The sequence below is a fragment of the Carettochelys insculpta genome, chromosome 17 (genome assembly GCF_033958435.1).
Source record: "Carettochelys insculpta isolate YL-2023 chromosome 17, ASM3395843v1, whole genome shotgun sequence".
Lineage (NCBI taxonomy): Eukaryota > Metazoa > Chordata > Testudines > Carettochelyidae > Carettochelys > Carettochelys insculpta.
Window position 1 is genome coordinate 27109131 of NC_134153.1, and position 27734 is coordinate 27136864.

General features: G+C 41.8%; 1 protein-coding gene across 1 annotated transcript in view; it reads right to left on the minus strand.

Annotated features, from left to right (window-relative positions):
• Positions 1-27734, minus strand: part of PTPRT (protein tyrosine phosphatase receptor type T) — a 700719-nt gene that overhangs the window by 426142 nt on the left and 246843 nt on the right. The window contains exons 3-6 of the mRNA XM_075011494.1: positions 13675-13946; positions 6216-6297; positions 1860-1975; positions 261-435 (exon numbers count right to left, since the gene is read on the minus strand). Of these exons, the coding sequence (XP_074867595.1) occupies positions 261-435; positions 1860-1975; positions 6216-6297; positions 13675-13946 (645 nt within the window). The remainder of the gene's footprint in view (positions 1-260; positions 436-1859; positions 1976-6215; positions 6298-13674; positions 13947-27734) is intronic.

The window sequence follows — 27734 nt, forward strand, 5'->3', positions numbered from 1 at the left end:
GATTTGTAGCCAAAGAAATTTTCCCTTATTCATTCAGTTTTTAGAAAGACTCCAACTCTTCTGTGGTTTACATCCTATATTTTGCTTACCTGTATAGTGCTATAAACTAATGAAAGAACCAGATCATCAGGATTATAAATATTACACACAGAACAGCTGCCACCTGGGAGAAAAAAAAAGTGCCACATGCATGCGCGCACACACACACACACACACACAAATATGCATGATATATACGTTGCTGAGTTCTTGCCACCTACCCTTCACAATTAGTTCTGCATAGTTTGAAACTCCAGAGCCACCATCTGAGCGAATGACACACCGGTATTTGCTGATGCTGCGCTGAGATGTGTCTGCTACACTGACTGTAGCAGAAAATCGTCTGTGGTTGACCACCCTGGTGACCATTAATGCAGTATCCCTTCCATTCCACTGCTGCCAGGAAACCGAGAACAAAACAAGTGATGAGGATGTGGCTGTAAAGAATGTTTTCTTAAAGCTACCGTTCAATTTTTTATTATATTTTATAGTAAGACAGTTGTACTTTATTATTTACCTGAACCTACCATGTTAGAATTTGTATGAGATAAAGTTTCCAAAAGATGCATAAATGTGCATCCACAAAATGTGCAAGATTTGTGTGCAGTCTCATGCATTAGTACCCTTGTATATTGATATGGGGCTTGCACACTCATTCAAGTTTTGCGGGCATATTTTTGACTTGCATATAACTGTTTGACTTACTGTATATATAGCAAGAAGACGCCTTGGTAAGATGATGAACCAGACTTCCAGAGATGTTCATATACAATGTGTTTGAATGTTTAATTAGCATGGGCAATCACTACCACTGAACAGATTTTGTACAGGATTTTCTTTGTGGCAGTTCAGAGGTGGCAGTAAATTCAAAGGCAGAATATTTGCAAAATTTGGATTAAGATCTACAGTTAGATTTCAAACATTCCCAGTTTTTGAAGATGTTCTGGGATTTCGGTCCACATGCATCTTGGCTCACTGGGTTTGCCTACTCTTCCCAACAACTGGAACTAAAGCAAGAGAAGGAACCAGGCAGATATGGGAGTAAATGAAAACGTAGTGTCATTTTGCCAATTTCCAGCAATTGGTCACTATGAGTGAGGTGACTTTCATAAAACGCTTAAGTTTGAAGAGTGTTAAACAATTTCTCACTGGCAACCAGAATGCTTCTCCCCAAGTCCCTATTGGCAGGTATTTATAGCTGCTTGGTCATTTGATCTGGTAGGATGACTTTTGGGAAATTGGTTGGGGGCAAAGGGCAAGAGACATGATCAAAGATGAATGATTGCTACTTACTCTTAGCATTGTGCCAATTCCTAGCGGCAGCAATAAAATTGGTATTAAGACTCCATCATGTAGTCTTTGACTCACATGGACAAGTACTGTTCATATGGCTAAAGACTGACAGAACAGGCTATAGGTGTACTCTGAATGACTCAAATCTCTTGCATTTTTATGTGGCCCTGCACTGCACTACCTTGAACTCTGAATTACAACCTTAAACAGTTTCTTCAACAGAATAATTTGGAATTGTGCACCCACCCCTCAGCTCCCCTCATTTTTAATCGTGCAAATCTGCAGAGATTTGCTTTATATGCCCAGGTATCCGCATCTGTGGATGTGGATTCCCGCGGCTCATTTTTGCAGACGAGGATGTGGATGCAAATGCAAAATTCATGTCTAGAACCCTACAAATTTGTGGATATTCACAGCCCATTATTGTGGACGTGGATACCAGTTTTTTATCTGCACAGGGCTGTGCTCATTTTGACTACGGATGGTTAGAAGAAAAGATCACCTGCCCAGGTTTCCAGGCACCTTACCTGGAGCCAGAGTTTGTCGTGCTGAGACCACTTCCCCCCAGCGATGCACTGGAACGTTGCATTCTGTCCCACATTAACCTCCACATTCTGCAGTCGCAGGAAGTGAGGTGCTTTTCCTAGGAGGAAAAAAAAAAGTATTACCTAGGTACAGTGTGATGGTAATTGACAGTGTCATGCAGCAAATGGAAGATCCAGACTTCCATAGGGGAATGCCAGGCTTCCCCATTGACACAGTAACTCCACAAAGCAAAGTCACACAGTAGTGTTTAATTATTTAGCATGGAGACAGTGATCTCACATGGTAAGGACAGGTGGCTTGTATATCCCTTTGGCACAATAAGAAAGTACACTAAGCATCAGTTCTACAACAGAAGTTAACAACTATTTTCAACCAGCACAGTTACATTACTGTTTGCCGTAAGCAAAGAACAATGTGTTCTGTGACATGAGAAAATGTCAAAATTTACAAGGTTAAATACTCAAACAGTGAATTTGCCATGTGTGAGACACGCAAGCTTTCCTAAGGCTTCGTCAGGTTCGCTGATTGAAAAGCAAAACTCTGGAATTTCAGATCTACATAATTTTGCTGTTAGGTTTTAAATGTCCATTCTCCCATTCACCAAAAACAAAACAAAATAAAAACACGCCATGCATACACATACTGCAACAGATCATTAACTTTTGGAAGTAAGTAACTAAGTCTGGTTGTTTTATGTCTGAGAATTAATTGAGAGGAAAATAAAATGTTGCATGCTGAGCGTACAAGACTATGAACCTTATAGCATTCCAGCTGACCATTTTTAAATGAAATTCACCTCTGCAGGTTGCCAGCACAAAGTGTATATACCACTTCAATCTATAAACTGTATGCTCTTCTGGATTTTATTCCGAGTCTTTAAAGAACTGACAGATCAGTGCCTGTTGTTATGACTAGACTTTCAATGGAGCATGTCATTTCAGAGACTATATCCAACTATACACCCAGACAACTTCCATTAAGTGCCTGGAAAAGGGCGTGGGGACCTTAAGCATTTATATATGCAGAGCAGGTAACAGCTTCTAGATACCTGTTTACATAAACTTATACAGGTACAAAGAAGTTTGGCAGTTGAAAAGTTGGTGGATTGTATGTACATATGTGTACTACAGAATTTGCCATTTACTTGGATTGCAAACAGTGCAAACAGCTGACCTAAAGTGTCATTATACTGTGATCCTTATGCAGAGGAACTGGAACTGTTTATATAGTAAGGGTGCTGACTGCCATTGAACCAAATGATAAGCCCTGTGAATGGAAACCACTTCAAATTAGGGGGTCTGCAGCACCCCCTGTACCTCTAGTTCCAGCACCTATGCCCTTATAGCTGGTCAGCAGTTGTAGCAAAGTCTATTGAGAAACCAGCCGCAGGCTGAAGTTGAGTTATGGAGCCCTGTTCCTGGAAACAGAGATCTTAGCACAAGTAAAGTTATATGAAAGTGGACGGGGAACTGAGATATCTAGTTTTCCCCTTTACTGCATCAATGGGGCCACTTTTTTGTACTTTTGTCCCTGGCACACTTAAGCTATGAGAAAAGCAACAATGATATGAAAATAAGGGCTCTCCTAAGCACAAGCTTCCCAGCAATGTTCTGAGTAACAACTTGCAGAATGAATGTGAGGGACATAAGCCATGAAAGCATATAGAACATGTTACTGATATTCCAAGATGGCTTTCATTCCTGGACCTCCGCATGTGACCCTGGGCAGCAGAAGGATGAAGCATTAGGAAAGACTGCAGGGATTTATCATTCTTTATACCACGCAGATTGAAAAAGTCTCCCAGGGTATGATGCACATGGTTTGAGCCACTTTACATAGCTATCCATCTCCTTTTTAACCTTGGGCTTAACACTTAAGCCACATGGGGCAGACCAATGGCCCATCTAGTCACACGGGGCAGAGCAATGGGCCATCCAGTCCTGTACCTTGCCTTTTGACCTCAGACAGTGCAAGATGTTTCAGTGGGAATGAACAGAACAGGAGCATTTTGAGTGAGTCATCCTTCATTATCTATTCTGAGCTTTTGGAGGTTGGAGGTATAGTGGAATCCAGAGCACAAAGTTGCCATATCAGCTGAACTCCATAGATCTGAAGAAGTGGGTCTGTCCAAGGAAAGCTCATCACCTAATAAAATATTTTGTTAGTCTTTAACGAGCTACTTGACTGCTGTTTTGTTCCATCAGACATTAAAGGGAATGGGAGTTCTCCAGTTAATTACCCAGGATTTGCCCACTGATAATATGCATCACAATGTGGTCAGTAACTACACTGTTCTGTTTAAAGTTAAAAGGAAAGAGGAAGCTCAAGTCAATTTTTTTCTGAATACTTACAAGATTTTTTTCCCTTCTATATTTCTGCCGGTCCAATGGCTTTTAGTGGTCACTTGTGGAGAATCAGTAAGCTTCACAAACTTGAGGGGGAACAAAAGGCTCGGAAAGTAATTAAGCTTCTAGGGCCTGATTCCCCAAGCTCCTCAGCAGCCAGCAATTCCCTCAGAGAATATGAGCTGTGCATTGCTGAAGATCTGCTGCTTCATATACGTGTCAGATCAGTGATGTGTGATATTTGCAGAATGGCTGTTTCTCTGCATTGCTATTGTACGCAAAGGCGTCCAATCAGAAAATCATTCCCATTGCAGTAAAATACTTAGGAATGTGCCAAACTTCATTGAGACCTACACACATGCTCAAGAAATGGGATTAGGCACCACGGTAAATTACTACTGAATTTGGGCCAATACTGGTGCCTTTTTTCCTTTCTTACAGCCAATAATTCTTGCACAGTCCCTCCCTCATGGCTGAGTCAGCAGACTGCTTGCTGCAGGACGGTGTCTGCCACCAGCCAACGTGTTTACTCCATTTCAGCTCACCATTTGAGGGATTTGTTTGGATGCTGCTGATCAACTGCAGCATGTGGTTAATATTGATTGCAATTATATCTTAATGAGGTAAATGTGCCCAAAGGCATAGACAATGAGTATGTTATAAATATATGTATAATAAGGTTATAACGGTAATTATCCATACCTCAATTCTCAGAGCTGCCCTTTTCTATTAATAATCACGTCCCCTGATGTCTATCACATTAAATGTGAACTACAGGAAGCCTTGATTTCAAAGTTGTAATTTGCCCCTGTCGTCTGCAGCTCACTGAGGTGACAATAAATAGATACATGATCAATGTGGTTTCAGGGAGCGTAGGACCTGTCCTAACATGCCTGGAGCTGTGAACTGGGGCGAGGAGAGACATAAAGTAGACTAAATAGAGTGGATGGTTTGCTGCCTTTCCAGGTATGACCAGGCAGATAGTAGATATTACTGTAGTTCAGGGTTGCACAATCAGCCACAGTGTGCAGGAGACACTGGTGGGAAGAAATGAAGGTGCAAAGGGAAGAGGAGAGCTAGGGCTAGGAAGAGGAAAGGTGGGGCTTTGGGAGAAAGGGAGCATGGGGGTGAGGCCAACAACAGAGCCAGGGCTTCAAGAACTGCCCCCCGGCATATTGGAAAGTCAGCACCTCTGTGCAGTTAACTGAAGTGTTTGAAGGGAAAGAGCGCATGAGGCCTGCCTAGAGTCTTAAATGTTTAAAAGAAGGATTTTTAATAACTGTAGTTCACTTAAAGTGGCCAAACTAAAACCCCAGCTCCACACAAACTTGGGGAAAGTTTACATCCAGAAGAAAAATACAAGACATTGGATATAGATAATTTTGGGTAGACAAAGGCAGCATTAACCAGCTTGGATAGTAAAGTGGACTTGTATTAAATACTTAGTGTAGCTTGAAAGTGTGTCTCTCTCACCAACAGAAGCTGATCCTATAAAAGATATTACCTCCCATCCTTTTCTCCAGCCTACAGCAAGTTGAACATTTTGAAAACTGATACATACTCTTTTAAATACCTTCATGTCACTGCTGACTGGGTTTACACTCCATTAAAGAAGGTCACTTTGGGGTATTTCTTCCACCAAGTGAATGTTCCACTAATTTGGGCAAATGCACTTTTTCAAGTTACTTGTGCTTTCATTCTGCTCCTTGAATGGTCTGCACTAACAAACAGTATGATTTGTTATACTCCTCGAATAACGGAGAAAGATTTAAACACACATTTTGGTGCTAGCCGTAGATTCCGAGACATGCTGCCTGTTGTACAACTTGCAAAATTATGTATTTATTCAGGCTGATTGCTTTCACTCTCTAAGTCTTTTGGAAGGATAAAAGATGACGGTTTAGGGGCTGATTGAATTGGGTGATTTGCTCCTTCAGACTGCAAAGCTTGATACAACACATTAACAGGGTGAAAGAAAGGAAGTGTGCTTACTGCATGGATGGGCAAGGACTCTGACTTCATCCACAGCTATGTACCCCGGATGTCCCTTCAAAGACACGGATTCAAATATCACCTGAAACACAGGGAGAAAAGTCTTTCTTACAAACACTAGCTCCAGTAGTCATGTTCATGTTTGCCCTCTCCCACCCAACACAAATGCCTGAAGCATTGGGGATTTTCTGACTCCGTCATCCTTGGTGTGTGCATGAACGTCAAGATGTTCCCTTCACTAGGTTTTGCATTGAATTTCAACTCTATTTTGTACCCAGATTGCTAAAGATTTATGGTAATTGAATTTCCAAGCTGCCAGGAACAGAGAAACTTATGTCAGTTTTTTATTTGGAATAAAGACCCACCTGAACTGGGATTCTGTACCAATCTGAGACCCACCCTAGGAAGTCAACAGGGGACGGTGAACCTGTTACAGATGCTAGCAAGCGCCCCTCCTGACTACTCACTAAGACTGATGTAAGGGGAATCCAAACCTCGGAGAGGTGTTTTAAGTCCCTGGTTCCTGAACAGAATCCAGCCAGCTCCCCAATATTAGAGTCCTTTGACTTACTCTCAGGGCACTGATCTCCTGTCTAGAACCCCATTCCTCTAGGAACAGGAACGGCCCCCTCAAATCCCCCATACCTAAAGTATCCTCTCTCCAAGAACTCCATCCCAAAACTCTGAGACCTCTGAGTTATGTAGGTACACAGCAGTTGTGAAGCAGTCAACCACTCCTTGCACCGAGTTTAACACATTTGCAAAGCAAAAGAGTAAAGCTTGCAGGGCCTTTTCTCTCCTGCCCCAAGCTTCCCCAACCTGCTGGGCATCTCTGTTCCTGCGTATTTCTGGAGTTAAACCCTTCCTGATTATGGGCCTCTTTTGTTCTGGTCAGTTTCCATTTCTCCTAGCTTCCCCACTCCCATCTGAGGGACCAACGGGACTGGATTTCCAAAGCTTCAGCTCAACAGCTGTTTCCAGGAGTTTGCCTCTGAAGAGAGTCACTGAGACTCGCAAATTTCTTCAGGGGCCAGACTTTTCACCTTCCAGGGAACTCTTCAGAGACAGGTTAGGCATTGCGACGTACTGTCTGCAGCTGGCACAAGCAAATGTTAGACCACGGAAGCTTTGGATCACTACCATTGACTATCCAATGCGTAATGTCCTTTATGCATGCTGTAGTGGCACTGACAGAGACAGATGGCTCAGGGCAACCACTGCTTACTAAGTAAGTAGATGGGAAATCAACCTCTAGCACCTTAGATATTAACAAACATAAGACCCACTTCCTCAGATGACTACTCCAATCATCTGAGGAAGTGGCTCTTACCCACAAAACCTTACTTGTGTTAGTCTCCAAGGTGCTACAGGACTGCTTGTTATTTGTGAAGCTACAGATGAACATGGCTACGCCTCTAAAAGTATAGAAAAAAAGACAAGAAGCAAAGCTTTACGCTTTTGGCATCTGCTTAAATGCCTTTGAGAGTAGTAAATTCCAAACCATTTCATGTTTCTTTCCCACTCACAACCCTTGCATTATCACTGCTACTTTACAGAGTGTGTGGTTAGCAAAGTAGCCTGGGTGATCTGTTGTACTACAATCTTTTAAAAGCACCAATCAATAATGTTTCTTGCTGTGCATCACACTGGCTTCTTCTGGCAGACTCCAGTACTGCCCTTGGTGCATTTTGGAGCTGAGCTCATCATTATGACTCGCAATAATTCAGTGATTACACACAAACTCTCTCAGTCCTCTTCCAGCTTTTACTCACTATACTGAACACCTATTCGGACTGGGAATCCAAGTGTGACAAATACTGGGGTAGCCATTATAAATCTCCACCATCCACATATATATGTCTCAACAGAATGCCTTTATAACTGGAGAACTCATATGAAGCTCACACAGGACTGCCAGCATTGCAAACATGCCCTCAGAAAATTGGCTTACCTACCAGCATTCAGCTAGCCAGACTCACTGGAGCTCAGACTAGTAGTGAAAGCTTTCTGGGAGTGTCAAGCACAAGACAGCTGTTTCTGAAAATTTATTTCTTAACAAGGGGACTTTGAAAAGCACTTGGAGAAGTGAGATGCCTAATTTCCAGCCTAATAACACAACGCTGTTTCTGCTGATGACTCCAGAAGTGCATCAAGAGCATGTTTTATATTTTGTCTGATAAGAATTCCACATTTTGATATGAAGAGCCATTTTTCTGGTTATACATTGCTCCTGAAATGCTATTTTAAGGATTCATTGTGAAACACTGGACATGCTTTCAGGCCTTGAGGAATTAATCTGTATTTCCCTGTCATGTACCACTAGATTAAAACTGACAGTAAGGTGCAAAGACTTGTAAAACAAGGACTATTTCTATGGGTCAGGATCATAACATGCCGCTTCCTGACAATTGAGAAAAGAGGAATTCACCAAACATCTAGGTATTGCCATCTGTCAGCTTGGTCTACTCTTAGGGTCAGGTGTTCCATAAGGTCACCAGTAAGAGTGAATGGGAACAAAGTTTCTCACTTCTTCCTTTGGGGCATGAAAATCTCCCTCAGTCTATTCTTCATTGCCTTGGATGAGCCTAGCAAGACCTGGGATGTCCATTGGTTTATAGGTGATGAGACAGAGACCGTTTGTACAGTTAGAGAGTGGTGAATCCATGAGGTGTAAAAGTCACTCTGAGAGAAAGTGACTGAGCAGAGTGGAAAGGTCTGGGAGAACCAAACACACACACTAAGAAACAACGTACGTTCTGGATGGAAGAGAAAAAGGCAAAGTCACCAGTATCCACATTGGATAGTCTAAGCCCCCAGTGGTGGTTTCTCCTGCATTTAAAGGATGGAAGTGGTCTGAGAGACTTATTTAGACTGTGAAATCTTAGGCTGCGTCTACACAACAGCCTAAACTCAAAATGAGGTATGCAGTCTGAGCTACGCAAATTGCACAATTTATTTTAAGTGTAGTTCAAAATAGGATATTTAGGCATTTGGCACTGTCTAAACAGAGCCAAGCGTCAAAATAAAGCACTATTTCAAGGCATCCCTTACTCCTCCTGCAACAAGGACTACAAGGATGCTGAAATAGCATGACTGTTATTTTGGGAAAATATTTCAAAATAATGGGTGCATTTCAAAGACACAGAGTAGGTATTTTGGGATAAAGCTCTGCTGTGTAGATACAACTTATGTGAACACATCTCCTGTGTTCTTATGTGTTTCTAAAGTATCTATCACTCACTGGCTCTAACATTTTAAAATATTTTCAGTAGTTCCATGCCTAATTTTTAAGCAATCCGTACCTCTTGGAACTTCTAAACAAAGTGGTCGTACGTATTTCAAATGTTTTCCTTTGTGCCAAAAAGCCAAATTAAAAAAATAAATAAAACTACACACACAAATAAACAAAAAAAAAAGTAATTCTACAAGGTGTGCTGTAGGTCTAATAGAAGGGAGTAGTCTGGAGTCTCAGATTCAGGCTGGAGAACACTTTTTTCCTCCAGTCACTAGCTAAACTATGTATTCTGAAAAAAATCATATTGCAATGTAGTATGGTGCATGCTGTCTCTTTGCATAAGTGAATGACTAACACTAACCTCCACTGGATGGCACCGGGAAAATATTTTCTTTACTAATTGTGTGGCCAGTTCATGTCACTTAGATGTTAATCAGATATGCCAGTGCAATCAGATAGATAAACATAAGTGACATCACTTATGCCCCTTAAGTGTCAACACCAAATAGAGTGGATAAAGACTGGATTGTAAACAAAGTCCAATAGGTCTGACTTTCCACTGCCCTGCATCATTGTCATTCATACCGGAGGTAATTGAGTGCAAAGTGAGTGCAGCTCCATCCATATAAACTCCTCCACATTATTCCACACTTGGTTTCATTAAACACCCATTTTGGATCGGAATTAATTATGGCAAAGACTCTCAGGATGCAAAACTTCTGCAAATGCATACAGCAAAAATATAACTATTCACCAATTCAGATTACTTTCAAGAAAGTTTTGTAGGTAACAGAAAGCATGTCTTACTAGATTGGTGACTCCAAACTCAAAATGCCTTCTTTCCTTACCAAAACCCACCAACAGCACCTGTGTCCCATAAACCACAGTCTTTCAGTGAATCTTTAAGGAATTCATTAAGCAGATGAGTGTTTTCTTGGGCAAATAATCACACTGTCTGCTGATGGGGATGGTGGTGATACAGATTCTCCAAATAATCATGCTTGAATTAGCAGTTACATTTTTCTCGTATCTGCATGCAGCACCAGGCCTAAAGCCAAGAATAACAGCACGCGTTGGTCTTGGTATTTTGGAACTAACTGAAATCGCTAAATGAAGATGACTTTGGCACCATCATCTGTTCCACAACTGGATCCCTTAAAACACTCTTTTGCCATGATGCCTACAAAAGCCACTGACAATTGTTAGGCCTCTGGTGTGCTGACACCAATAATACTGTCTCATTGTTTCCTTGTACTGCTCCATCAGTTTGTCTGTATTTGACCACTGACTCTTGTCTTTGCTTGTCTCTTTTCTTGTCTTTGATTGCAATCTCTCTGAAGCTGGGCCTGCATTTGTGTTCTGTGCTTGTACAGCACCTGGTGCTCCAGGACTAGGGCTCTGAGGTACTACATATAATAATGTAATCACAAGAAATCTCTCTCCCTGTAAATGACTCTTGTGGTACCTGCTGTTTCACCCAATGTAGCAAAAAGCCCATTCATCCTCCTCCTCTCTCCATGCTGTGCTCCGTATTTGGCAGATGTCTCCCCAACTGTTTATTAAGCACCATGAAAGTACCATAGCTCAGAGTCTGAAAAAAATCCCATCCAGTTATTAAAAGCGAGGGGAAAAAGGAAGTGCCATCTGCTGTTGTCAGTCCACTCAGCTGTGGAACGTTATCTGTCTTTTGCATAACCTCATGAACAGTAATTCCTACCCCATTTGTGCCTCTGATCTGCAATTTATGTACCTCTCCTAAAGTGTGTAGTGGGCAGTTCCTGGCCATTCATTTTTGTCTGATAGAACAGTAAATGTGTCCTTCATGTGCCTTAAGGAAAAAAATAAATGTAATAATTTATTGAATGAAGACCAAAAAAGTGCATTGAAAGGAGTTTGGAACAGGCCACATGTTGATGCAGTAAACAGGTGGCTGCAAAATGAATGTAGTAAAATATAATTGAAACCTTCAACTATAATGAGTTTCTCATGGAATAGTCAGCAAGGGCCCAAAGCATAGCTTGCATATTCCTAATAAAGATTCTCTTCACTTAGCATCTAAAGTGGCATATCAGTGCATCTGCATAAATAAAATTGCAGCAGACCCTTTGCATGGGACAGCTACTCCCTGATATTTCAAAGCAAACTGACTCCCAGCTCCTCACCAGACAACATGACAGCGGCTCTCTATATCTGCCTCCCTTCTTTGGATGAACAGATTCTTCAGGATAAATAGTCCTGCACCACCAACCTCCCTTGTTCTTGCAGCAAACCATTCCAGAAGAGCAGAGTGCTACCTGCACTTGAGTATACAGAATGTACCTACTGCTTAAAAATACTCTTCTGGGCATATAAACCAGATTAGCTAACTGGAAGCCCAGCCTCTCTTTGGGAAAAATTAATAATGAGATAACAATTATGAAATTCCAGAGAGCTGGACTTGATCTGCATTTCTGACATCTGTCACCTGAGGTCACTGTGAAACCCTTGATCAATAGCTGATGATGCCCTGCTGGCCTCAAACAAAAGGTCATGGCAAGCTATATTCCATTCTCCAGTAGTCTTTGATACCCTCAGGTGCTGACAACAGGGTAGTAGCCCCTGGTGAGGAGGTTCAGCTTAAACAAAGTCCAGATGAAGCCACTATAAAGTGCTCATACTTAAGGGAGGAGCTTGAATAACAGCAGAATGAGACCATCCACTTGCTCCTTGTGCTAGGAGTGTCCACTTGTAGGCCCAAAATCTGCTTGGAATGCTAGAAGGTCAAAGCAGGTTGCTTAACTTCAGTATTGGTATACAATGCACCTCACAGTCTACGGCTTAAGAAACTTAACCATTCTTCTCTAGTTCTAATTCCCTGCCCATTTGAGGCAGACCGCTGGAAAGGGTCCCTCTAGTTTCAGAAAGCAGGTCTGGGACAAACTGCCATTGGTTAGCTGCTCTTAGCCCTGTTCCCAGCTGACTGGTGTCCATAACACAAAAATCACTGCCATCAGCACCAAATGGAATTAAGATGGCCTAATTTTCATTCAGGGCCCCCTGTAGTCATGATAGGGACTTCAACTCTTAAACTAGCAGGACAATCAGTCTTGGTGGGATGTGGCAGAGGTAATCCTGACCTACCTCCTACTCTCAGAGAACAGGAGACTAGCTTGACATGCCAGGCAACGGATATCTTTAAGACGAAGGGAAGAAGTCAGCTAGACACTTGAAACAAAACTATGCCCCAAGCAGCCCTTATGCCACACATATTCCACTTTGTTTATTTGCATATCCTTATTCTTAGAACACACAAGTGCTGACCAGCAACAGAAGCAGATATAGTGAAAAAAGCAGCATGTTCCAAGATGCCTGGAGGCTCCTTCCATTCAGAATCTCCAGATGTCAACCCAGTTCTAAGATGAAGACTTGTACAGGAACCACTCATAAGAGCATCTCAAAGCAGGTCAGCTGTCAGCCAAGGAAGCCTCACAGCTCTAATTAGGTAGATAAGTGTTCAGCCCATTTTGCAGATGTGGAAGCTTAGACAGAGAGGTTGCCTCAAAGAGATTTACCAAGTAGCAGAGGCTGGACCAGACTCCAGGAATCCTGCCGCCGAGTCAGACAGCAGGTCCCATCAATCCCTCCCCTCATGTCTGCACAGTGTTGTAGAGGTGGTTCTCCTCTAATTTCCCCTTCTTTAGGCCATCTGCCTTCACATGCCAATCAGCCCTCCAGCTGGGAAAGGGTTACTCCAGCTTCCTTCCAGGTGACAAAACCTCCAGGTGCAGCCCAAAAGACTCCCTCTGAGCCCTCTGCTCATCCTCTTCCCTTTCTCCAGCTCTGGTATTGTCCTGCCCACCTCACATCTCCCTTAGGCCTCTAGATCTTAACCCTTCACAGGAGCAAGCAAGCCAGTGAGCCACCAGCTTCTCATCGCTTGTCTCTATAGCTCTTTGTAAGGCCCAGATGCCTCTTATTACCTGAGCCCTCTTTCGTCCCACCTCCCACAGCTGACAAGGAATTCTCTACCAAACAACATGAATTGCTAATGTAAACTTTAACCCTTTCCGGCTTGTGATGGGGAGAGAGTTCATGACACATTGTAACAATTGCTCCAGTATCACACAAGAAGAAAATTCTGTTATTTCAGAGCTAATGTTCATGACAGCCTTGGCTAACAAGTGCCCAGCCCCAAACTCAGAGCAACAGAGCAAACCTTTGGGAGAAAATATTACAGGCACATACCTGATAGAAGTGTGGCCAGAATGTACTGATTGCAAGCTCTGCCTTCACCCATCCTTCAGTAACAATCCCTGACACGTTCCAGATGGGATTACCCTGTGGTCCACCATTAACCTTCACATAGACATTCAATGAGCCAGGGCTGGAGCGGTCTCTGCTAGACAAGTAGTAATGAAAGTCGATGCAGTGAGTGTCATTTTCCTTCAAGGTAGGCAACAGCAAGTGAGCTTTCTGTCCAGATGCCCGTCCAGAGCTATTCACCATCATGAAGGAACCTAGACAGAAAGGAGGGAAAAGTGGGAGAGAAAGAGAAGAGGGATTTTTTTCTTTTGTTGTTTTCAGAGGAATTGTATCAGAAAAGTAAATGATTCTATGCGATCCCCAGAAGTCAGAAAACAAAATAGTCATCTCATGGGGCTGAAGCCTCCTATTTTATGGGGGCTGAGATACAAGCAGATGGGGGGGGGTAATTAGCACCAGAGTATTATAAAATTTCTTATTTTTTAACTTTCATCAATCCCATTTTATACAACAGGACAGCAGAATATTCTTTTTGAGGTAAATTAATGTACATCTCTTTGGTTGAAGTTTCACGTATAGGGCCCTACCAAATTAATTCAGTCACGACATTCCATCTAGAAGCAATGCAACAAGGACAGTTAAACCACTGGTGGAAGGAACTGGACACAAATGTCATTCAGAGTGAAAATGATGGAGTGGAAGGTGGCATGAGCTTAGAGGGAATTCATGAGTTTGTTAATGCTGGAGTTTACCTTACACAGCAGTGGGTGTCAAAGAATGCTATACCCAACATTTTATTTTGAGACACATTGGTTTTAAACTTGTCTCTTAATAGATGCATCGATGTGACAAAAAACATTAGCAATAACAAAGCCATTCTTGGACTTATAAAATTTGAGTATATTTAAAGAATCTGCTTTTGGTGCCTGCATACCCAGGAAAACTGGGAAAAAAAGTACTGCAAGGAGGAAAAATCCTCTGTTTTAGCAGCCAGGCATGATAATTTTTAATCAAACGCAGCCCTCTTGACATTCTCAGTTCTGATACTGCTGCCAAGTCATGCTACAAATATATTTCTCTGCTGGCCTCTTGCAGTTCACAGAAGATTGAGTTTGGAAAGGCTCACTTCATTTCTAACCTACAGAAGTTCCCTTTTCCTTTCTAATTCATGCTGCAGCATTGTGACAGACACCCACACAAGCCAGATAAATATTTTGATCAAGTCTGCTCAGTGAACAGCCATATGCTATAAATTTATATCAACGGACACAGGCAGCATTCCCTCACAAAACCTTTTCCCCAGCAGGTCCGTACTGTCTCTCTCTCACACTCACTTTATATATAAATAAATAAAGGATTAAGAGAGGTAAGGATGCAGAAGGAAGTCAGTCTTTTACACCAAAAGGGAAAAAAAAGTCTCTTGGAACTTCAGGAAACTCAACCACAGGGTAAATAAAGATGAGAAAAGGGTCACAATGATTAATTACAGAAGTGTCCAGCAGAGCCCTTCAGGGTCATTCTAACCTACATCTCTCAATGTGGCAATAACAGAAATGGATATTACTCAAGTAGCTTCAAATGCAAGCACCCTTCAACTTTCAGAACCTTTACATCTGAATCAAAACTTAGCAGCTGATCCATCTCTGTAACATGAAGACTCGGCCAAAGCACAAGGTCCAATGCTGGGTTTTTAAAGTGTTCATTGGTGATCCAGTTCTGCTCCCACCGAAATGAATAATAAAGCTCTCATAGATTTAAATGAGAGCAGAAAGAAGCCAATGCCAAATTCCTTAGAAAATCTCAACCAAGCAAACTACATTTGGGGATGCTTATACTTGGATTCAAGCCTTGCAACTTATGCTCGCCTGTGGTTAAGAGGACACTGATAGGCTGAGAGAGGTTGTGTGGTCTGGTAGGTAAGCATTACTAATGTTTATCCCCAAAATTTTATCCCCAAAATCTAAGGTTTTTAGGATTTTTGGGAAAAAGTTTATACCAAGACCTGGTAGATAAGGTTTTGGAGGTACTTCTGCTGGCCCCCACTTCTGCATGTATCTTGCTAGAGTGGGAAAGGAGCCATGACAGTTCTGTTCCAGGTTACGCTACCTGCTTGTCTGATCCTGGACAGAAAATGTAAACTGCCTATTTTCTCTTAAAATTGAGATAATATTACCCTTCTGTTGAGATCCTTGGATGGAAATCACTACATGAATGCTAAGTTACTAACATATTTTTTCTTCCACACCAGTATAGTAGTTGCTGTGAAATACAATGCAAACACTGACTTTTGAGATGAGACCTTGGGCCTTTCACAGGTATCCGACTCACATATGATGTAACAAACAACCAATTAAAATACTACACTTTACAACATTCAGTTTCTGGTTTGATACCCTGGAACTCAATTCTACCAGAACTAAGCACAATTCAAAAGGATCAGTTTCCATTTCAAGTGGAAACCACACTTTAACCTGGTCCTCCCTCATAACACTGGGCCAAATTCCAGTATCTTTATTGATTCCCAATGGCACGTTGATATGAATGAGACTTTTTTTCTGAATTAATTGAATTAGTTGTATAAATAACTATTCACTGAGTTAAAATCTGGCCTTGCATCCTTCCCCGGGTCACAGAAAAACTGCTGGAAGCAACATGTTGGAGTTACAAGCCACATTGTTCGACAACTCATTAAAAGGCATACAGCTACAATGGTACAAAACCCGTCACTAAAAGAGTATTAATCTTAGGTAAAATTGACAAGTGATTGTTTTGTTTTTTTTATACTAGGCTACTGTATATTCAATTGTGAAAAATCAAAAATCATCCCCCCCATCCCCCCAGAGTACTGGTTTGTCAGTTGTGGGAAATTAAACAGCACCACCACAACAAAAAACATATGTACTGAACGATAGAGCAAGAGCTCAAGAAAAAGTTTTGTGTGGTGCAAAAGAACATGTCTTTATGCTTATTGAACACAATAATGTTTTTAAGACACCTTGGACGTAAGTTAGAATTCTCTGATTAACAGAATAGCTTAAATTATATTTTACTGTTATTACTAGTGTCCTGAAAAATTATAAAATGAACCTGTTATGTCAGACCAGACAGGAACAAGTTGGAAGGGAAGGCAGTAAATAAAAAGATTTTTAAAACATCCACTAGAATGACAGTGAACATAAACACTGAACACTCTCTCATAATTATGAAATATATCACTGAAAATTGGTGAATTAAACAATAAAGTGCTCTCTAGCTGGCCATAAAATTTAAAAAAAATCCCCCCTTGGTGTATAATGGTGTCTTGATAAGCCTCCTATTATTGATGCATCTGCAACTTATATCCTCTTTTCAGAGCTGAAATGCTACTATGCAGCAGATGGTGGCTATTGTGTTTACACATCAGCACTCTATTATTGCATTTTCTCACGTCTGCAATAAAAAGAAAGCAGTAATTGAGTTTTTAATGGCTTTGCACACTATTCATTAAGATTACATGAGTGTGTTCTGACAACTGACAGATGAAGAAATGAGCCACTGATGGCCCTTCATGATCACCAGAATAAGACCTCCATTAATGTCATTTCACTGCTTACTTTGTTGAATCACCCTTTTAAAAAGTGAAAAATATTTTCATCATTAAAGAATGAGTGCAAAATAAACGGAACACTGTGAAACTGCTTGACTGCAAAATCTGACCTTAAACTTCTTATAATCAAAAGAATAATGATGTTCTTAGGATGAAGTTCAATCCCTAAATTTACGAATACACCTTACAGTAGCACTAGCAGAAGGTCAATCGACACATTCCTGGCCAGAATTTTGCCACAAAGTATATCAAAAGGGGTGAAGGGAAAGGGGTGGTTTTAGGAATAAGGGGATTTCGAAGTATGTGGGGTCCTTTCGAAAAAGACCCTGTGTAGACGAGCTGTGCACGATCAAAAGAGGAACTTTCGAAGCGCCGCAGCCACCGTTGTGCTAATGAGGCACTGCAGATTCATGGCAGTGCCTCATTAGCATATTTCAGTTAGGTTCATTACCATGGCCCTTTTGAAGTTTGGGGGCTACTGTAGACATAGCCATTTTTTTTTAGTAACAGCAACGAAGGGTCCTGTGGCACCTTATAGACTAATGGAAAAGTTTTGAGCATGAGCTTTCGTGAGCACAAACTCACTTCTTCAGATGCTGGTCTTGGAAATCTGCAGGGCCAGGTATAAATAAGCCAGAGCAAGGGTGGGGATAACAAGGTTTGCTCAGTTAGCAAGGGTGAGGCTTACTACCAGCACTACTACTACAGCACAACATTGCTACCTCACTAGAAAGCCTCACCCTTGCTGACTGAGCTAACCTTGTTATCCCCACCCTTGCTCTGGCTTATTTATACCTGGCCCTGCAGATTTCCAAGACCAGCATCTGAAGAAGTGAGTCTGTGCTCACGAAAGCTCATGCTCAAAACTTTTCCGTTAGTCTATAAGGTGCCACAGGACCCTTCGTTGCTGTTACAGATCCAGACTAACACAGCTACCCCTCCTATATTTTTTTTAGTGACAGTCATCAGCATGGAAGCATGCCTTCTGGAATGATGGCCGAAGCTTGAAGAGGAAAATGAATGTTCAGCATATCTGGTAAATAAATACTTTGCTTTCAGGTGACATTGTAAACACATTTATGGAAGACAATGCTGCCCACCTGTTCAACAAACTTTTTTGTCAGCGATTGGCTGAACAAAAAGTAGGACTGTGTGGCCTGCGAGTGCTAAAGCTTTCTATTGTTTCTTTTTGAGTGCAGTAATGTACATTTGCAAACTGTGCTTTTACGATAAAGAGATATCGCTACAGTAGCTGTATGAGGTGACTTGAAAAACAGTATTTCTTTTGTTTATCATTTTACAAGGCAAATATTTGTATTAAAACAATATAAAGTGAGCCCTGTGCACTTCTTTTGTAATTGAAATAATTATATTTGAAAAGACAGAAAACTACTGACATTTTTAATAAATTTCAACTAGTGTGCCATTGTTTAACGGAGCAATTAAAACCATAATTAATCATGATTTTTGAGTTAATTGCTTGAGCTAACTGAGATTAATCAACAGTCCTGGTCTAAAGAACATTCTAGGGAAGTTTAAAAGCAGCTCTCCTACAGAAATAACAGGAAGATATGAGTACATTCTAGTGTCCAAAAAAGATAGCAGAGGCAAAATAGTTATGTTCATCACAGAATGAGCTTACTATGATGTTTTCTACCATTCAGTTGCTGCTGTAAAATGTCACTGATGTCCTCTTCCAAATGTACATTATAGCCTCCATAAGAGTTAGTGCAGATGATCTAGTCATATAGTGTCAAGTCCAGCCCTCAACAGATGGACTACCCCACAGCTATGCATAACTCATTTAATCTCCAAAACGGCTTGTGTTGGCCCTTTATCAAGAAATGAGCGTCACTTGCAAGACACAAATCTTGAAGGGTGCTAAGTATCTGCAGGATAAGCCGGACTTAAATATGAATGTATGTCTACACTATGAAATTAGGTCAAATTAATCAAAGTCGAATTTGTAACACTGGATTTTATGAAGTCAAAGTCTGCACTTGCCCACAAAGTCAACTTTGTGTGCCCCCACTAATTGCCAAAGTTTGACTGTTGCAGAAGTGCATTGTGGGAACCTATCCCACATTTCTTTGAGCCCCATTGCATTCTGGGTTTTTTGCTACTGCATTATGGGAAAACATTCCCCACAAGTGGCTGTTGGAGTGTGATATCTTCCCACACTGCATCACCCTCAAAACAAATGGCAATTTTTCAGAAGCCTTCTTCCCCAATGAGATATTGTTTTAGTCATCTGCATCACGGACTTTATAACCAAACGTGTCTGTCATCTTCTCAGACTGCATTGCCCTCATTCCCCTCCCTTTGTAGCCAAACAGCCACTTTTCAGAAGGAAATTAGGAAAAGTGGGGAATCACAGAGGACATTGGTGTTCGGTGGTCAGCATCACTCAGAAGAGGAGAAAAGACGGAGTGTCTTGCTTTCTAGTGGTCAGTCGCCCTTCCCTCATTGAAAATCAGTGGCCCCCTAGGGAAAGAACATCTTTCACCAAGCAGGGCAGAAGGTCAGGGAGCTGCCAGTCCCAATTATTAGGATATCTATTCTCCAGGTGTCTGAGCCACGCTAACAGGAACCTCTGTGGTCCCCTGGGGAAAAGAACACCCTGAGAAACCTGTACAGGAGCCAAAAGGATTGGTAAAGGCACTCAGGCTACAATTACCTATGATCTTTTTAGGAAACCTGGAAATTTTCTTGCGTTAAGTGGTGCTGGGCAGCAAATTAGGGAGCTGTCAATCTCACAAATTATGGTGTCTGTAAAATGCAGCAAACAGGACACCACAGAGACTGTGCAGCTCCCCCGAGCCACACACTTTGGGAAGCAGGGGCAGAGGAGGCACAATGCAGCTTTGACCAGGGCTGGCCCCAAAAGTCTCCTGTTTAGCATGGACCAGACACCAGACTCCCCACCACAACCCCTTCCAGAGACAGCCAGCCCCCAAACGCCTGTGACACGGGTGAAGGCTTCCCCCCCGGTAACAGCCCTGAAAATCTTTCCTGCCTTCGGAGCCTTCACTGTGTGCAGGCCACAGCATACTGCTGTCTGGAAGCGCAGTCTGCACTGCACTGCAGGCACGTGTTTTTTTGGGTTGGGGGCTAGCCGCACGGTGTGGTTGTGCAGGGGGTAGGCCCCCGACTGCATGGCACCTGTGGGAATGGGGGAGCTGCTCCCCTGCAAATGTGACCTGAAGAAGTTTCTCACCCTGTCATATAAGCATGACCCCCCACATTCTAGCCACCACTTGATGTGGTGGGGCAGGGGCTGCCGGCCAGCCACATGGCGCCAGGGGGGTAGCCCATGGTGAGGTGGAGACAAGACCCATGACTGCACAGTGCCTGCATGGGAGTGGGGCCTCCACATACAATGTGTAGCACTGAAAAAAATAGCTCCGTCTTTCCTCCTATATCCTGTACAGGGAAGAAGCCTTCATCCTGGGCAGGACATGATGCCCCATGGTCTCATGCACCACTGTCTGCTCTTCACAGACAAGCATTCATGTTCTGTGTTGGGGCTCTAACCCACAAGAAAAACTGAGACCCTGGCTCTCCTGATGGCTACACATTGGTACTCTGTAAAGTAGCTAGATGCAACTGACACGCTGATTATTAAGGAATGAATTCAAAATGATGGGCTTCCTGTTTCCTACTTCCTGCTCACCTGGAGTGATGACCTGATACGACACTTCGAAGGCCATTATGGTACAGCTTCCTGGGCAAATAAAATCAATTTTAACCCTGGTTAACCTCCTCTGTTTTAGCTCGACATGGCAAATTCGATTTTTCGAGTAACTTCATTGGGAAGTCAGCAGTACAGAAGTCAGCATTACAGCCAATTAGAAACAACTTATTGAGCATTGGGGTGGAGACAGAGTTTTTAACATCAATCATAAAGCCTTAAATTCAACTTTATCTTTTAGTGTAGACAAGCCCTGAGCAACATCAGAGCCAAGATGAGTCACTGCTCAGTACATATCCACTCTGTCTGTGCCCAGCTATAGGAATACATGCCCATGTACAGTACTGTCCTCTTGGTCCATATAAATACTCTAATTCACCCGAGAATGTCTGAGAACAATGTTTGTTTGGGCAACGCTAATGGCCAGTCCCATCTTCTTCTTTCCATTCACCACCTAACACATATTTGCAAAACAAAGCTTACAGCCCCACAGTTCTCAGCAGAGGGCACAATAAGACATAGTCCTGCCTAGAGTGAAGAGGACGGAACTAACAGACCTCGGGAAGTCCCTTCTAGTCCTATGATTCAGTAAGTAGCTGCCAGTACTCAAATAGCTAAGAATAATGGTCACCACTTAGCATACACCACAGGTTTCCATAGGCACCGGATATATCTAGACCTTACCCTTTCCCTCCCTCTCCACTGTGGGTCTTACCACTATAACACAGGAGTAAGAATGGGCTTTACTGAAAAAGCTCCAATGGCTAGCTCTAGTGACCACTAATTCCACCAATTGCAGCAACAAAGAACTTTTGAATAAAGCTCTGCTGCATCCACTAAGTGAAGTTAATGACACCCTGGTCACCACTGAACTGTACTTTCAGATTGTCCTTATTTCAGATTGATAAATACAGTGCTAAAGAGAGGCTTACATAATAGACTAATGGCTTCATTAGCCAAGGACATATACCAATCTATCAAGTAAAGTATCCTTATTATAAAACCTTATCTGTCTCTTTCTACCCAATAGACCAGAACAGCCCTGTAACATTAATTATAGCTTACCGGCGCTTTGAAAATGATAGAATGCATTCTGAACCATGGAAGTCTTCAACAGTTTTGTTGCTATTTGATTCCAGCAGGAAAATAGTGATTTGCCCCATCAATCACCTTCTTAATATTATTAGTCTGCCTAAATAGTTGTTCAAGAATTCACACAACAAAAAGCTATACTTAAATATTGTTCAGGTGATGAAGCCATCACACAAATGAAGTATTGGAAATATGGTCCCCATCCAAAGAATTGACATAGGGACTTCATACATAAGCACACACTTAACTTCGCTGCCACGACAAGTCACATTAATGTTAGTGGCTACTCACATGCTTATTGCATTGGAGTGCTTTCTTGAAAGTGGTCCATAAAGGGAAGACTGACAAGTCAGACGGAGAAGTCTCCTTTCACAGCTTCTGCCAGTCTTCAGTGCCATAATCCTGATGTGTAATTGTAGGAGTGTGTAATCGGAAAGATAACTCAAGAAAGTGCCTTATTTTTTTCATTTTCTGTCTTACCTGCCCTAACCTGATGGGAGGTGCCAGGGTGGAAACAGCAGCTGACAACAGAAGTGGCAGCATTTCAGTGTTTGGTGAGGTGATTGCTTAGCACAGGAGACAGCAACTTTTCCCAGGCGCAGGGCCAAAATTTGACCTTTAGACCTCTACGTATGGTCCAAGTGCTGGTGATACTTCTTAAAGTCACTAATAGTCCTACCTGCAACAGCTTCATTAATAAATAAATAAAGATGCAGAGCTTTACGATTTAGGTGGTGGTTGGTAGCACTTGCTGTTCTTTTGTTAAATCCCCAGGTGGTGTGGCTTTGAGCAAGCTGCAGGCTGCATGGAGGAGGCGGGGCTGGGCTCCCACATCACATACTGATGAAAATTCACTTGTGTGCCACTCTTGGCACACATGCTGGGGATTGCTGACCCTCACCCAGCAGAATACGTGAACATGTTAGGCTTTTTAGGATCAGGCCTGCTGACAGTTGGGCCATCTCCCCAGGCCCTGGCATTTCAAAGCTCCAGGCCCCTCTGAAGTGCTGCAACAGCGCTGCTCCATGCAGGTCTAAGGAGGAGGTCCAGAGCTGTGATCCTGCATTCCTTCGGGCTGACTTCCCTAGGCCCCACCCCTTCCGCCTGTGGCCCTGCCCCTTCCGGAGGTGCAGAGCCGGGACCCCTTGCAACTTGTGCTGGCGCCAGCAGTGGCTGGATGCCCCACTGTTTAGGATCAAAATACTCATACAGGGCTTTGGTGAGCTCAATACAAAGACAAGATGCTACAGTTAACACCCATTCAAGAGGCCAGTTATTAAGCACAAACAATTAGTTTATAAGAAGTGACCATTAGAGGCACTGTTCATTTTGCTAAAGAAACAAGTTACTTAATTTATTTTAATGTCTCTAGAAGGTAAAGCTGATTTAAAAAAAAACATCTATGCCCACTGTTGAGCCTCCCTTTTTTATTTTCACCAATTTAAGCAATGAAAAACAAGGCTATTAAGATTCACTATTTATAGGCAATTAGCACTCAAATTCAGTTTTAAGTTCTTATTCACTAGTAGAATTCTGCTAAGCTTGTGTGTCACAAAGCACACTGGAATGTTTAATTGTTGAGAAAACCATGTTTCCTGCCACTTCTCTCTCTTCCCAATGTTTCATGAAAACATGGTAGTCTTATTGTTGTTCTTACAGTTATTAAAAACAAATCCAAAACTGAGATGGTCCAGCTGAATTAAACCTGACAATTGAAATAATTTGTATCTGAAGTACAGGAATACCTCAAAAATAGCCATCAGTAACATCGGGATGACTAGCAGAGGTAGATCTTGCTGCAAATCTTACCTTAAAACAATACAAATGGTGGAAAAAACGACAGCTGGGCTGCAATTTGTTCAGTTCTCAAGTTTTCATCAAAATATTGGTTGGTTTGGCTTTGAAAAGCAAAACTAAAATGGAATGAGTAAATGGATAATAAAATTGCAGACTTTGCAAGTATTTTTACACATTAGCTGGCACAATGTTATTTTGATGAGTTACATTTATGAGTCCACTTACCCTTGCAAAATGCTCAAATCTGTCTTATACTGCATCACTTTATATGCTTTATACAAACTACTGGATGGATCCTCACCTTCTGTGTCTGTGACAGGACGGCACATCAAACATGGCAAAAGGAAAATATAACAGGCCAAGTCTCATAAAAGAATCAGGTTTTACCTCTTAAATCTGAGTCAGATTTGGCAGCCGTAGGTCACTGATATTTTATCACACTTCACAGAACAGCACAAAAGCCCAACATTCAAAATGAAGAGGGGACAATATGTCAAAGTCAGGCTCTCGGCTTTGTTAAAGTGAATATGGGCCAAAGCTTCATCCCTGTTGCAACTGAAATCAGTGGTGCTTTCTGAATTTACAGCTGTGTAACACAGAACAGCATTTGGCTCAAGGAAGACAGAGGTTTCATCCATCAACATTAGCAGTCTGCAGAACAAGCCACCTCACAACATGACATGACTAGCAATTTCTTCAAAGGAGCACCCAGGGCTGCAAAAGCAGAGGCTGATGAAGGCCAGCGTTATTTGCATTGCAAAACCATGAGTGGAATAGGCTTCCATAGCGCCTGCTCACATATTTCCCAGCTCTCTGCTTAATGTACCTCATCCTGATATGGAAAATCATTTTTTAAATAAAGAGACTAAGCTAATGTTGCCATCGTATTTGCTTTTTCCCCTAACAACAGTCATTTAGCAATTGGCCCAAGTCCTTAAAATGTGAATTTATATCCTTTTTCAAAAAAAATCTTTCCATCAGTATCTGTATCATTATTCACAGATCCTAACTCTCTGATGGCCCTGTTGGCCCATTGAATCTCTTTTTATGCTTCTGATATACTTAGGAAGGCCTCCTGTTTGGGTCTCATTTCCTCATATTACCTCTTCACCCCTGTGCCAAGCTGGCCTTTCCACATTTGCATCCAAGCTTTATTTTATTTGAAATGACACATTTAGCCAGCATGTACTACTGTCTCCCTAAAATGTACTCCTATTAGTCACTCTTTATGGGCCATGAAATCTCTGCCAAGATATCCCTCTTGTAGGCCACGTCTCTCTACAATATCCAGTAAGGCTTTGGGATAACAGGGCTAATTCAGCTCTGACTCTTCACCTGCCAGATGGATAAAAACTTTGTGCAGTCTAGATCTGCTAGATCCAGCCCCCAGACTATCTGGTTCTGCAAGAGCCATATTCCCACCATACCACAAATGTTGACAGACAAGAGAGAACCAGATTTAAGAGGTTCAACCTGTACTAAAGGATTGGCTGTAAGCATGTAGTTGGGTGAAATCTGAAATACTCATTAACTGAATAGGTAATCCGTCCAGTCCTTTTGGGTTAGTCAAACTTTTTTAATATGATAAGCAATATTTTCAATTTTCAGAGGGGTTAGTCTGCTTCATCTAAAACAAAAAGAAGTTCTGTGGCACCTTAAAGATTAAGATGTATTTGGGCATAAGCCTGTAACCCACTTCATCAGATGAAGCCCATGAAAGCTTATGCCCAAATAAACGTTAGTCTTTCAGATGCCATGGGACTCCTCAAAGATTTTCAATAATCCCCATTATATTTGACTTGGCTTTCTGGGTGGGAGCCCATAGATTGGGGATACTTTAAGGCAATGGTGTTTTGGCACCTATGTAACCACTAATATATTGTAGAAGCTGCTCTGATGCTAGCTTCATGAATCTAGGTATTAGAATACTTAGAATGTCTGTCCCATTCTTTGAAGTTTGTCCAAATTGAGCAATCTTGGCCTGGCCTGCCAGGACCTCCACACAACTATTGGATGGGCTAAATTCTGCTTCCAGTGAAGCCAGCGGTAATACTCTCACCTTCTGGACCCTAACCTCCTTTTTAATACACTAAGTATCTGCATTAAAATCCATGGTAATAGTTGTAAGGCATCTTTGTGCAGTTATATAATCACAATCAGATAATGAATATTTGATGGTATATATTCATTGTATGCTCAGGAATAGAATTATAATACCAAATATGATGTTTAGTAACAATTTAAACTATGAAATACTTGATTGGGGTTTTGAGGTAATTAAATATAACAATGAAATATGGATATCTCGTAAACTCAAGGACGTCAATCATGGTTTTGGAATCAGAATTACTACTGATTCAAAAATGAACAGGCAGGATTTTTTTCCAAGGAAAACAATCATGTAGTCATACTTTGCCTACTATTTTGTGAGCTGCTGCATTTAAAAAAAGGTTCATAAACCATTTGTCTACATCTACACTACAGCAATCTGTTGACAGAAGTTACCGTCTGAAGATCTCTTCTGACAAAATTTCTGCCGACAGGTCATGTCCACACGCAAAAGCAGATCAGGAAAAGCGATCTGCTCTGTCGACAGAGAGCAGCCAGACTGCCTGGCTGCTCTCTCAACAGATGGCCAGCCGGAAGCTCAGCAAACATGGCTGGCTGGTGAACCAGAAGCACCGCAAATAGGGCTGGCTGGTGAACTGGAAGCCCTGTCTGTTGCCAGAGGGCTCTGTGGAGCATCTAAATAGCATTTTTGTTGACAGAAACTGGTGACAAAGGTGTTATTCCTCATTGTGGAGAGGCAGAACATTGACAACGGAAATGCTCCATTTTGTTGACAGTGTTGACAAAACACATTTTGTGTGGTGACGAGCTGCAAGCTGTGTTTTTGTCAACCGTGGTTTTTGTCAACCAAACTCTCTAGTGTGGACATAGACTTTGAGTAGAGTGAGCTCAGATGAAACACTCACAAAGAACAGATTTCTGAGAGCCCATGCCTATTCTCATTGAAGTCAACAGATGAACTTCCCCTGAATTCCACCTTGAGCAGGACTGATGCGAAATGAGAGAAATATGCGTTCCCCACCAGAATTAAATGCAATTGAGCAAAACACATCCTTTACATTCTGCATATAAACCAGTGTTCATTTTCTATGGGTTTTTTTTTCTGATTAATTAGAAAACATAAATAATGCATATAGGCCATGAGTAACTTTCTGAACATCTGGTAGCAATCCTTCCATTTACTCACATGTCTGTGTTAAAGATAAGCCTTACTGATAAAGTTTTTTTAAATTTCCCTTAACATTTTCAAACCTAGAGTTCCGTTATCTTGTTACAAGAGCAGAAGGTACATGTGCAATCTTCATCTGCACTGCAGACAGCCACCATGGTCAGAGATAGTCTGATCCAGATTTTGGAGTTAGGCTCGAACATAACATATTATTGGAAATTTGACTCCAGGGGAGCAGATGATCTACCAGTAGTCCTGTTTGTCCACTTCTGAACCCTATTCAACAACCAGCTGGGGCCCTGACAAGTTGGGGAAGATTTTGGTTGATGTTGCACCCATCTAAGAGTGGAAGAAGGAAAACTGGATATCCTGTTTACAAGATTTCCAGGCTAGTTCTGGAATTACTGGGCCTCGGTGGAGTAACTCCAGATTTATATTGGAAATCACACACTCTCTGTATGTACAGGGAGGCTGGGTTTCTTTAACATTCTACCTCTACTGTTGCTGATGTAATCTGTATATTGCCAATATTAATTTCTTTACCATTTTGAAGTTGTTTCTTTATTTCACACCCAAAAATAATAAAAAAGATACTCAAGTTGCAAGCATAATGCAGCACAAATATAGATTTTTTTTTT